At 41.1% G+C, this 12,127-nt stretch overlaps 1 protein-coding gene across 2 annotated transcripts; it reads right to left on the reverse strand.

Moving 5' to 3' along the window:
- Window positions 1-1,367: 1,367 nt before the first annotated feature.
- On the reverse strand, window positions 1,368-10,988 carry LOC137591373 (protein SON). Of its 2 annotated transcripts, none has more exons than XM_068309320.1 (20): window positions 10,890-10,988; window positions 10,232-10,453; window positions 9,641-9,675; window positions 9,301-9,479; window positions 8,863-9,047; window positions 8,300-8,520; window positions 6,471-7,521; window positions 6,057-6,250; window positions 5,791-5,943; window positions 5,502-5,677; window positions 5,043-5,177; window positions 4,753-4,839; window positions 4,266-4,454; window positions 4,006-4,116; window positions 3,679-3,795; window positions 3,364-3,511; window positions 3,141-3,209; window positions 2,761-2,876; window positions 2,529-2,630; window positions 1,368-1,983 (listed from the first exon to the last, which is right to left on the reverse strand). In XM_068309320.1, exons 1-20 carry the CDS (start codon window positions 10,970-10,972, stop codon window positions 1,906-1,908), a joined length of 3,651 nt encoding a protein of 1,216 aa, XP_068165421.1. In that variant the 5' UTR covers window positions 10,973-10,988; the 3' UTR covers window positions 1,368-1,905. The 2 variants fall into 2 exon arrangements, with proteins under 2 accessions (XP_068165421.1, XP_068165420.1); XM_068309319.1 differs by having other exon boundaries at window positions 6,471-7,524.
- Between the last annotated feature and the right edge of the window lie 1,139 nt (window positions 10,989-12,127).

Here is a 12,127-nt window from a genome sequence, read left to right on the forward strand (position 1 = left end):
TCTGAATCAACTGCTTTTACAGGTATTGAATATCCTCCTGAGATTGGTGTACTGCTGCAGTCCTGGCCGAAGGTGTGTTCAAGGAAACTTGGAAGGACACCAATGGAAGAGCACAAGATCTTCACCACGGATGAAGTCCCTGTCTGCTGCAAAGCATCCTGTGTTTCTCCATACAAACGGCAAATTATTGCTGAGCACATTGAGCAGATGCTCAAGGATGGCATTATTGAACCTTCTCAGTCGGGTTGGGGTGCTCCGGTCGTTCTAGTAACCAAACCTGATGGGTCACTGAGATTCTGTGTGGATTACCGTCGCCTGAATACGAAAACGCACTCAGATGCTTACCCGATGCCCCTTATTCAGGAACTGTTGGAGTCCATGCATGGAGCAGCCTTCTTCAGCACACTGGACCTAAAATCGGGTTGTTGGCAGGTGGCCATGTCACCAGAAAGTAGGGCCAAGACAGCGGTAATCACACCTATGGGCCTTTACCAATTCAAAACCATGCCTTTTGGTCTCAAAAATGCTGGGGCCACATTTCAAAGGCTAATGGAGAAGGTCTTGGGCGAGTTAAGAGGTCACATTTGCTGTGTATATATTGATGATGTTATCGTGTACTCAGCCACCGCTCAGCAACATATTATTGATCTCAATGCTGTTATGAAGAAGCTACATGGGGCAAATTTAACACTCAATTTAAAGAAATGTCTCTTCTTCCAGCGTCAACTGACTTTCTTGGGTCATGTGGTCTCGGAGAAAGGGGTGCATATAGACCCTGAGAAGATCAGGGCTGTGACCGGTTATCCGACCCCCACCAGCGTTAAGTCTTTGCAGCGGTTCCTTGGTCTTGTTGGGTGGTACCACAAATTCATTGACCATTTTGCCGATTTGGCAGCCCCTTTAAACCGCCTGAAGAGGAAGGATGTGCGTGTTAACAACGATTCGTTCGGGGTTGAGTTGTTACAATCTGATCAGTAACTATTGATTATTTCAGGGTGTCCAGTTTCACCTTCAATGCTGACCCACGTAACTCCGCCCCCTCCTCTGCAGCAGGGTCTGTGATTGGTGCTCTGGTGTCATTGGTGGTAATTTGAACGATGCTGACAACTTCCTGTTTTTTGATCAACGACTGATGATTGATCCTCTGAGCTTACTGCTGATGACTGATTTTGAACTCAGTCACATGACCATTATTAACCAACCATTATTAAACGTCCATTCTGTTGTTCTAAATTAAGCGCGTAGTAATAAATGTTATTTTACTGCATCTTGATTCATCAATAAAGTTTGAGCTGAGCTTCACCTTGATTCAGGAGACATCCAGTTAGCACTTCCTGTTAGCACTTCCTGTTAGCTGATTCCCTCAATAAGATATATAGTCCAAATGGTATAAATATACTTTTTTATTTCTGTCCAGACAATTTTCAAGGTTTGTCACATGATCTTTCAGACTATTTTCAGTCCAGGTTATAAAGACAAACAGATTGTTTGCTAATCAACATAACGTCATTTAGCTAGTAACTTTAGGTTATCAGCCCAACAGCCCTGCTTTGCCGGGACAGCCAACATATACATCACAGAGAAACTCACATCTGTAGAGGCTTCGGGTAAAGCATTGGACTAAAATGCTGTAATAACACGCAGATCCATCCACTCCATTCCAGTTCAACCATCCCACCACTAGAGGCTGTTCGTCAGGAGCTTTGTGGACTCAAAACAAACGTTTGTGTATAAAATCGGTCACACAGCGTCGATATAAAGATACTCATCTGAAGTCAGACTGGTCTTCACGGCTCCGACTGGTTTCTACTTTAGAGTATCGACAAAATTCTTCTTATAAATAAGCCGCCACACTTTTTATCCCTGATGGTGACCTCCTAGAAATGACCTGTAGTGTCAGAGTGTTCATGTAGAGAACAGAGGACCGGTGGAAGCAGCAGTGAAGACGGGGCCGGTATAAAGTCCTGGACCATCAGCAGGAACCTGCAAACAAAACGCATCACAATTATATCATTATATTATATAATCAGCAATTTATGACAATTTTTATTATAAGCGTAAGAAAATACATTTTTAAAAATGTTCACCAGGATTTAAAAATGGATCCAAAACGATTCAAATAATGTGTTTTGGAATATTCCGAGTAACAAGGAATCTCATGCCTTATTATTATTAGACAGAATTTAAACACTACCCATAATTTTAATTGTTAGATTAACAAAATTCAAATGTAAATGAATAATATTCATTCATACAGCAGCCCCCCCCCCCGAAAAAAAGCAGTGGACAAAAAAGATTGATTTCAATGTTAATTCATGGATTTATGAAAATTGCTTTTATGAGATTCAAGCTACATATAATGCACCTTTATTATTACCAGACCCATCAATTTATTACCCACTGAACATTAATTTTCACACTAACTGCCAATACTAAAATGCGATAAACTCCGTAGATGTTTTTAGTTATTCTTCTGAATTTCTTGTAATGCAAAAAAGTAAAAGGGCAGAATTGAGTATTAGTATTACCTCTCCCAGAGCTTGCAGGGCAACTGTCGCTGCCATGGCTTTGGCGTGTTTCTTATTGGGACTCGGTGTCTGAGGCTGGTAGTCCACACCTTTAACTGTCACCTGGGGGGGAACCAATAAAGGTTGATCCGTTGTTAAAGAACAATTTGACTTAAGAGCAAAAACCTTCTGTATTATTTTGTTTTTCTTCAAACAGCACCCGTCTGTTCCTTGGTTGTTTAGTTGAACTCACCTTGAAGAGGAAATTCTTGCGGTGGTCGGGGCCGCTGTGATGAACCATCACGAAATCTGGCTGCATTATCCGTCTCTTGTTACACAACTCGATGAGGGCAGACACCGGGTGTTTCCCTGGAAAAATAATAGAAAACTAGATGAAACAACATTCACATTAAAACTGATCATAATAATAATTACAACAACAATAATAATGATAAAAGTTATTTAAATTCACCTGTCATTACACTCTTCTCCAGAGAGTTAAAATCATGAGCAAAATAAATGAAAAACACACGTGATTCTGAATTTAAATATTCTAATCCGTGAAAAACGTCCTCTAGAATAAGAGGTGTCCCATTACTGCACATGTATGCCGTCATTCAGGTGTATTTTTACCCATTAAATCCTTTGTCACCACCAGTCCTCCTGTCTGCTTCTGCGGTTTCTCTCCTTCAGCGACTAATCCTGGAAACACATTAAAAACACTTCCTGTTTTAATGATATAAAGTTCAAAAACCTGATTTTATAGTAATAATTCACTCCTGGTTTCCTCATTGCGTTTCGAGGTCAGAACATTTACAGTCCCAGTGTGTCGGTTCAGGACTCTGTGGTTTCAAACCTTTGCGGTCGACCTTGAAGTCGATGACGATCGGCTCCACGGTTCCCTCTCTGTTCCGTCCGAGGCCCTCACCAAACCTCCATCCCATTTTCCTCATTAGGAACTCCCCGACCCCCCCGGATACTGGAGCAGCTCTGAGGAACTGGTCCTAGGCAGGGTAGAATAAAAACACAAGAAGCGATCCAGTCATCAGCCTGAGGGTCAGCTGAGGTTTCCTCAGGGCATTTCAATTTAGCATTTCATTTTTTTCCAGATTTTTTTTTATTAAAGAACCATTTTTCAGTGTTTTGCATCATGCATTCACGTGTATTTTACCTTCTTCAGCCACGCCTGTGGGCCGCTGGTGGACAGCTCCTCAGAGCTCAGGACCTGGGCCCCCGTTGACCCAGTGAAGAGACCAGGAACAGTGTTCGACTGGGCCCACGCATCCACCTAACACACAGAACCATAATCCAATGACATCACAGTCAGAATCATCTAATAGAATCCAGGAGATGTCCTAGAAATATTTAAATATTTAGAACCGACTGATCGGACGAGAAAATTTCCCGACATCTTGGTCTAGTTTTGTTTGTTTAGATGAAATGCATCTAACTCCGTGTGTGTGTGGGTGTGTGTGTGTGTGTGTGTGAGCAACAGTACCTGCTCTTGTGCGCGGCTGAGCATGCAAATGGCGTTGACATCATAGGGATTCTCAGCCAATCGCCTCTGAGCTTTGATCCGTTCACTCACAGCCTGAGAGATATCGACTGGCTGTGGAGACGGAACACAGAGGAACATTAGACCCACATCACAGAGGGAGGGGGGGAATGACAGGGAGGGGTAGGTGCACAATCAATTCCTATAAACACACTTCTAAACACTCCTATTTTGTAGATGCTATTAAATTATAATACCCTCACCTGTGCAGGTGGGTCAGGGAAAACGCTGTCGTTTTCAGGCACGTACGTCGGCTCCTCGACGACCTCTGATGAACTCGCTGCTGTCGCTACGGTAACAGTCGCATTAGCCTGTCTGGAGGTGGCTGCAGCTGGGTCTGCTGCTTTCTCAACAGGAACCCATTCTCCATAGCAACCCAGCGCATCGCCCTCCTGGAGGGGAAAACCCATCACAAAGCAGGTTCAACTGGTGTGTGACAAAATGTGTGTGTAGAATATTACACAAAAACACAGAACTCCTGTTTGAAATCACAGGAAGTTGAAGAAAAAAATGTCTCAAATTAAACTTTCTTCTGACATAATCGGAAAAACAATCACATAGAGATACACCTGTATAAAAATATTTTGATTTTATGATTCCAAACCTATGTTTAATCAAGAACAACGTCATTTGAAACGACTCAACAATAAATGTCAACCATTCATTTCAATCATGAACATGCGTTCAGACCTTCTTACGATGTTGGGATCCTGAAGACACAGGAAACTCTTTGGCCATGCCTGCATCGCTTCGCACTGCTGGACGAACTGTTGTGTTCTGGGATTAAAGAAGAGTCCTGTCTGTGCTCAACTTCAAAATGAATCCTTAAACTACAAATAAGTGAAATAACGGACTCAAAAACACTGAGAACGTTTTAACTGAGCTAAATAGAGTCATATTTCAACAATGATGCAGCTGCTTTTCTTTACATTACTCAATATTACTCAGATTACTCAGTTACAATGATAGATTTTAGTTACGTTGATGCTGAAGCTGATGGCTTTTTGTTCTCGAAGCGCTGATCCTCCAAACGGTTTCTCGTCGTCTTCCTCGTCTGACACATGAGGCATCGCCACCGGCAGCTCTCCTTTACTGTCCACTATCATCTTGCATTTCTGCAAAACATACAGTAAACACACACACACACACACACACACACACACACACACCAACCAAATTAAGAATTATCTGAATTTTACACAAAAAATTTCACAAGAAATTAAACATCCATCTATCATTAAAGTGTAAAATCCAAATGATTTCTTTCCGACACTCATGTTCGTGATTTATTTTAAGGATTTATTGCATTTTCTTCTCGCAATTCTGTGATCGCACTTTGTGTTTGTCAAGACAGGAAAAGTGAAACAGCCGATGTCGATGTGAATACATTTGATGCTCTGTGTGCAGTAAACCTGTACAGAGCGGCTGTGTGATCTTACGTCGGTGAACTCCTTGATGCTGATGCTGTTTGCCTGCTTCAGGACTTTCTTCTTCATCTCCTCCAGAGCAGACAGGTTGGACTGAGCGCCGGCAGACGGAGGCTTGTTGGTGATGGAGGGAAGTGGCATCAGTGAGGATATCGCCCCCATGTTGGACAGAGCTGCTGTCATGGTGGCTACGAGAGAGAGAGAGAGAGAACACGACGGGGGTCAGTGAAGAACAAACAGTTCATTCATGATTAACTTCATAATAAATGAAACATTACTGAGGTGCAGAGGAGAGTCCTACCAGCGGTCATACTCGCCACGGCAGCATTCATGGCCATCGTGGGAAGAGCCATCGGAAGCACCGACGACCTCAACCCGGGAGGGACGGGCATTCCTGCTTTCACACACATGGCTGCGGCGTTAGCTTTGGCGATTTCCAACAGCTGCTCCTTATCTGAGGGGGGGGGGGGGCACAGAATAAAGACGGTTACAGAGGGATCAGCACGCAGCACAGCGCGAGTCTCGTGGTGTGAGTCTGTTACTGCTGTGATGTAAAGGCGCCCTCACCCAGCTCGCTGATGCGCTGGGAGCTGTTACTGGAGCTGCTCTGTTTCCAGCTGGGGGACCTGTTTTTGCGGAGAATGAGCACGGGGGAGTGACTGGGCTCTCGTCTCCAGCGGTCCCTCTGGCTGTACGTCGCCCGTCTCCGACTGCGTGACTTCGATCGCGACCTCGACCTCCGTGACCTGCGGCTTCCTGACCTGCACAGACAGAAGCCCAGAGAACTATTATGTCATTCATTAATACATAACGCTTCTGTGATGTACGGTCATCTTAGATTTGTGTCTGAACTACATTCAAAAGAATCTGTTTATAATCCTAACGTAGATTCGTTTCAACCGTAAACTATCAGAAATACATTCATAAATAATAACAAACAAAAAAAGGTGGTTAAAATAAATTAAAAACTGGTTATCTGACCTTGACCTCGATCTCTTTTTCTTGCTGGTGCTTCTAGATCTGGATCTCTTTTTCTTGGCAATGCTTCTAGATCTGGATTTCTTTCTGTTGGTGCTTCTAGATCTGGATCTCTTTTTCTTGGCAACGCTCCTAGATCTGGATCTCTTTTTGTTGGTGCTTCTAGATCTGGATCTCTTTTTGTTGGTGCTTCTAGATCTGGATCTCTTTTTGTTGGTGCTTCTAGATCTGGATCTCTTTTTGTTGGTGCTTCTAGATCTGGATCTCTTTTTCTTGGCAACGCTCCTAGATCTGGATCTCTTTTTGTCGGCGGTGCTTCTAGATCTGGATTTCTTTCTGTTGGTGCTTCTAGATCTGGATCTCTCTTTCTTGGCAGGGCTTCTAGATATAGATCTCTTTTTGTCGGCGTTGCTTCTAGATCTGGATCTCTTTTTGTCGGCGGTGCTTCTAGATCTGGATCTCTTTTTGTCGGCGGTGCTCCTAGATCTAGATCTCTCTTTCTTGGCAGGGCTTCTAGATCTAGATCTCTTTTTGTCGGCGTTGCTTCTAGATCTGGATCTCTTTTTGTCGGCGGTGCTTCTAGATCTAGATCTCTTTTTGTCGGCGGTGCTTCTAGATCTGGATCTCTTTTTGTTGGTGCTTCTAGATCTGGATCTCTTTTTCTTGGTAGGGCTTCTAGATCTGGATCTCTTTTTGTCGGCGGTGCTTCTAGATCTGGATCTCTTTTTCTTGGTAGGGCTTCTAGATCTAGATCTCTTTTTGTCGGCGGTGCTTCTAGATCTGGATCTCTTTTTGTTGGTGCTTCTAGATCTGGATCTCTTTTTCTTGGTAGGGCTTCTAGATCTGGATCTCTTTTTCTTGGCAGGGCTTCTAGATCTGGATCTCTTTTTCTTGGCAGGGCTTCTAGATCTGGATCTCTTTTTCTTGGCAGGGCTTCTAGGTCTGGATCTCTTCCTGTGGCTTCTACTTGGTGACTTCAATCTTTTCTGCCTTTTCGATGACTTTGCGTCTTTTTTCTTCTGCGGGGATGAAGATCGTTTCCTCCTCTTCTTTGCTGCTGATTTAACGAAGGAATATTCTGATCAATCGATTTGAACCGATCGACTTGGTTCCGCTCCAAACATTTAACACCAAAGGTCCTGCGTTTGTTTTCTAATCAGTTACTGAATAAAAATGACAACATGAACATGAAACAAAATGATTTCATCCATTGTGTCGTAAGGAGTTCCACATTATTTAACAATTTAATAACTGAACATGCTCATAGGAGACATATAACAGACAGACATGTAACGCAGGTCTAATAAAACCCTACGCAATTCAAAATATTACACTGAACACTCGTCCATTGTAACATGAGGTTTGACAGCTGCTGGCGACTTGTCCAGGGTGTACCCTGCTTAGGTTGCTTCACTGGTTTAAATTCTTATTTGGCTCTTCTTGATTTACTGTGAGGAAGTGAAGTTTTCCTTAAATTTGCCTCAATAACTTGCGTCTAATTCATCATGGACTCTAATTTAATTATAATATAAATTTAGAGATGAAATGTTTAGTGTAATTATTTTTCATATTTACTGTACGTTACAGTACTTTTGTGTTCTTCCTCTTTTCTGGATTCTATGCTCAGACAAAACTCTGGTGTACATTTACATTTTAATTTATAGTTAATATTGAATCCACTTTCCTATAAAAACTATCCATACATAATTTACTTATAAACCGTTAGTCCATCTATTGTGAATGAATTATTCAACTCTATTGAAGTGAATGAACAGTTTGGTTTAGTAGTTTGATCCACTAGAGTTCATTCAATCTGATTAAAGCGGTCCTACCTGCTTTATTCGTCGTCTCTTCTGTTTTCTCCTCTTTGTTCTCCGTTGGTTTCTCACTTGTCTCTGGACTCTGCTGCTCCGCCCTCGACTCCGGCAGGAGGAGTCTTTCCTGGACATCTTTTAAGGGGGGGTCCGGCTCCATTTGAGGCAGATGGATTATTTTTGATGGGGACTCGGTTGTCGGTGTGGATTCATCCGGAGGTGTCTTTTTATCCTGCGAGCTTCGATTTAACCAGTTCATGACAGGATGAAAGAACAATGAGAAAAGACACGTTGGTGAGCAGTGTGGTCACTGTGGGCTGAACATCAGAACATAATGTGGATTAACACCAACACAACAAGTCTAGTCTTCAACATCTTAGCTTGTAAGATATTGGTGAACTCTACTGAGCTGCTCCCGCTTGGCTCCAAATATTGACGACAATTCATCATTTTGGGATATTTTGGGCTCCCATAAAAGTAAAAAATTGAATGCTTGCTTCTACAAAATGAAAAATCATACGAGTCAAATCTCTTCACATTTGCAAAATTCACCCTTTTCGAGGCTTTATGTTACTCGATACCTGGAGCGTGTCCTGGGGGATGCGGAGCGTGTCCTGGATCTTCGCTGATGATGATTGGACTGAGGATGAGAGTTGCTTCCCTCTGAGCACGAATGTGACTGAAGACAGGAATGTGACTGTGTACAGGAATGACAGCTCCCACTCTCGTTTCGTTCCTCCTCTCCTCTTCCTCTACTGGAGGTGTCCTGGTAGGATAAACACAGGAGCAGGATTCATCACCAGTCTGTAATGTAACTGATCATTTATGCTGAAGCAGACGCCGGGGATGAGCATGTTACCGTCTGGAAATTCTCCCTTAAAAAGCTGCTTTTTGTTATTTTTGGAAATGTGTCTAAATTACCTTCAGAAAAATGGCAAACATATTGTAAACATCACTGTACAATGTTTGTTTAACAGATACAAGATGGCTAAGGGACTTTTATTTCTACGGTGATTTACCTGTTTTGGGATGATATCAGGCAACTCCTCTTGTCGCCGTGGCGATGAGCTCTGACCACGTTTACTATCCTTCTGCTTTGACGTGAATTCTGAGTCGGAATCTGATGGTTTCTCTTCATCTTTCTTCTTTTTCTTCTTCTTTTTTTTCTTTCCTGTGTGGCTTCTTGACTTATGATCGTCTGGACAAGGATTTCACCGATTCTTTGTCAGTTTAGTACATTTCCAGTCCAAGAAAAATGACTGTATCCTAAACATGCACTGAATGTATACATAATTCTATGATTTATTATTTACAACAATGCTGCATAGCTATGCTATATTATGTAAATGAAGGACTTACCTTGTTGCACCTTCCCATCGGCTGGTTCTCCTGGTCTACGAAGCAAAGACAAGAAGAAGTCAGACACAACAGGTGTTAGAGTCAGACATGGTTGTGATTTTTTTCTCCCAAAACTGTTACAAAAAGGGTGAAGAGTGAAACCCTAATTCTCTTTATTTGATAGTTCAACGGAAGAAGCACTTTACAATAAAGACACTGTTTATCACCACACATTTCAACTATTTGTGTGGCTTAAACTTCCTAAGTTCGGACTTGCTTTAGTTTGGTTAAAGACATCATTCACTTCTGAAGAAAGTACGGAGTGTGAGCACAACAAGCTGCTGCTTGATCCAAAATAAAACTAGGATGTGTGGAGAAGCTGCGTTAAAAATGTGCCATAAAACTTAATTTTATGCAGAAGTCATCAACATAAATGTAAATCATTAGCCACTTACAGGCTCATACTGTTCATAAGAGTTTAGAAATGGAGCCCCAGAACTTCTCCAGTGTTTAAGAAACAATGATAAGTAAATGTTCATGGTCTGATCACCCAGTTTTATACTGTGAAGCCACTGTAACCCCAGTGTTTACAGCCACCATCATTAGTTTCACCTTAGCTGATGTTTGCTTCCTCCCTCAGCCTCTGAAGGGTTTTCCTTCTCCTTGTCCTTCTCTTTACACTTCTTCTTCTTATTACTTTTGTGTTTCTTGTGCTTCTTGTGTTTCTTTTGTGAACCGCAGTCCTTTACATCGGGCTGTTTGTCTTTGTCGGAAACGGCTTCCTCTGCTCCAACGGTTCCCTTTTCAATCCCAGCAAGAACTTCATCAGCAGCACTAATGGACACAAAGAGACATTACTATTTAAAAAAAACATGATTAAATATTCATTAACAGGATGCCTTGGATTAAATATGGCACTTAATTCGGGACTATACGGAGAGAAAGTATATATTCATTAATATGTATGTACTTGTGAATGTACTAACAATGCGAGTTAGGGAACAGAAAAAAACAATAGTAATATATCTGTATCAAACGTTTTTCATGTTCCACATAAAATAAGATCAGGAACAATTTAACTCTATAATTTATATTAACATTAGAAGTCTCAAAAGTACTCGAACGGATAAATGTGTCGCTAATGCTTCTATTTGCTAACCACGCAGAAACGCTCAATGAAAATAAACACTGTTTGTTCCGTCCTATCGTTTACTTATCTGAATATATTCAAGTGTTAAAAAGAAAATTAAAACATAAAACAGTGACATACGTCTTATCTTCATTCTGGTCTTCAATTTGTTTGATTTTATTCAGTATAAAATCTTTAAATATTTGCTCCAAGTCAGCCGCCATGTTGGAGTGTGCGTCTAATTTTCGGTCCGGTAGGAACTATCCCCGGCTCGGTTTTATTTCCGTTTCCGGTCCAGTTCTTTCTACTCGTCCCCGAGGAATGGGAATGATTTCGTTTTGGTAATGGTTCCGCATCGCTTCAAGTTTATTTGGACGAATAAATCACAACTTCATTACTGCAAAATAAATAAAATAAATACTCTTTATGACATGTGTCCTTGATCCCATTCAAACCAAGAAAAAAATATCATTTTCTGCACATATAATACTTTCGTGTATATAGAGTATAACTATTTATCCCTTAAGGAGGTTCCATCAGGGAAATCAATTATGCATTAAATAAAGCCTTACAAAGATTTTTGTTCACTATTTCATATAATTTCAAAGCATCTTTAGCAAAAAAAAACACTATTTTTGTTTTCTCACTGAAAATTTAAGTCTTTTTTTAATATTTCCATTTTCCGAAAACCTAAATTCCTACACTTTTGCTGAATACCTTCCAGGTTTTGTTGGTACACTGACTGTGTCTTTCTGATTTGTTGATAATCTTTTTTCTTTCAAACTTTATCACATATATTCCTAAACGGTTGCTTTGGGTTTGAACTCCTAAATATTTCACTCTTTAATTGATTACACTCTCCCAATAAGACCAATCTGCCAAAAAAACAAGATTCTGAAGACAAGCTTCTTCTGCAGTTAATAATTTATTATCAACTTGTTATTTATACAGGACCATTCGTCATTTATTTGATGTTCAGATGTCAAAATGAATGAACCAAGTTCAGACTTCCTCCACACGCTTTATAATTTATTACCTGCAATATTTTTTAATCCAGCAGATGTCGCTATGAGCGATACTTTAACACTGAACACAATTGTTATCACAGCTGCAGGAATGTTCACCACATTCCACGAGGTGTCATCGATCCTCCACTGATGGCGCGAAAGGGAAAAGTCACAGGAAAGTTCCTGAAAATGTAAAGTAGAATAAAAGAGTGAAAGTAATTCTTTAGATGAGCGCTCGTTTTTGTTTGGCAAAATCCTAAAAATATTATTTTCTATTTAATCTGAATAATATTTCAAAGGTTAGTTTAATTTTGCCAGTGATGTATTTACCCCCCCCCCCCCCCCGTGGTGCACTGGCGTCGCGCCCAGAGT

Source organism: Antennarius striatus, chromosome 24, assembly GCF_040054535.1.
Source record: "Antennarius striatus isolate MH-2024 chromosome 24, ASM4005453v1, whole genome shotgun sequence".
Classification (NCBI taxonomy): Eukaryota; Metazoa; Chordata; class Actinopteri; order Lophiiformes; family Antennariidae; genus Antennarius; species Antennarius striatus.

Bases quoted from the DNA above. Each gene is read 5' to 3' on its own strand.
- LOC137591373 (XM_068309319.1), bottom strand. From the start codon at position 10,972: ATGGCGGCTGACTTGGAGCAAATATTTAAAGATTTTATACTGAATAAA. The intron at 4,840-5,042 runs GTAACTAAAATC...CTTTAATCCCAG, and splicing joins CCATCAGCTTCAGCATCAAC to AACACAACAGTTCGTCCAGC. The intron at 2,631-2,760 runs GTGAGTTCAACT...GTTCCCCCCCAG, and splicing joins GCAAGAATTTCCTCTTCAAG to GTGACAGTTAAAGGTGTGGA.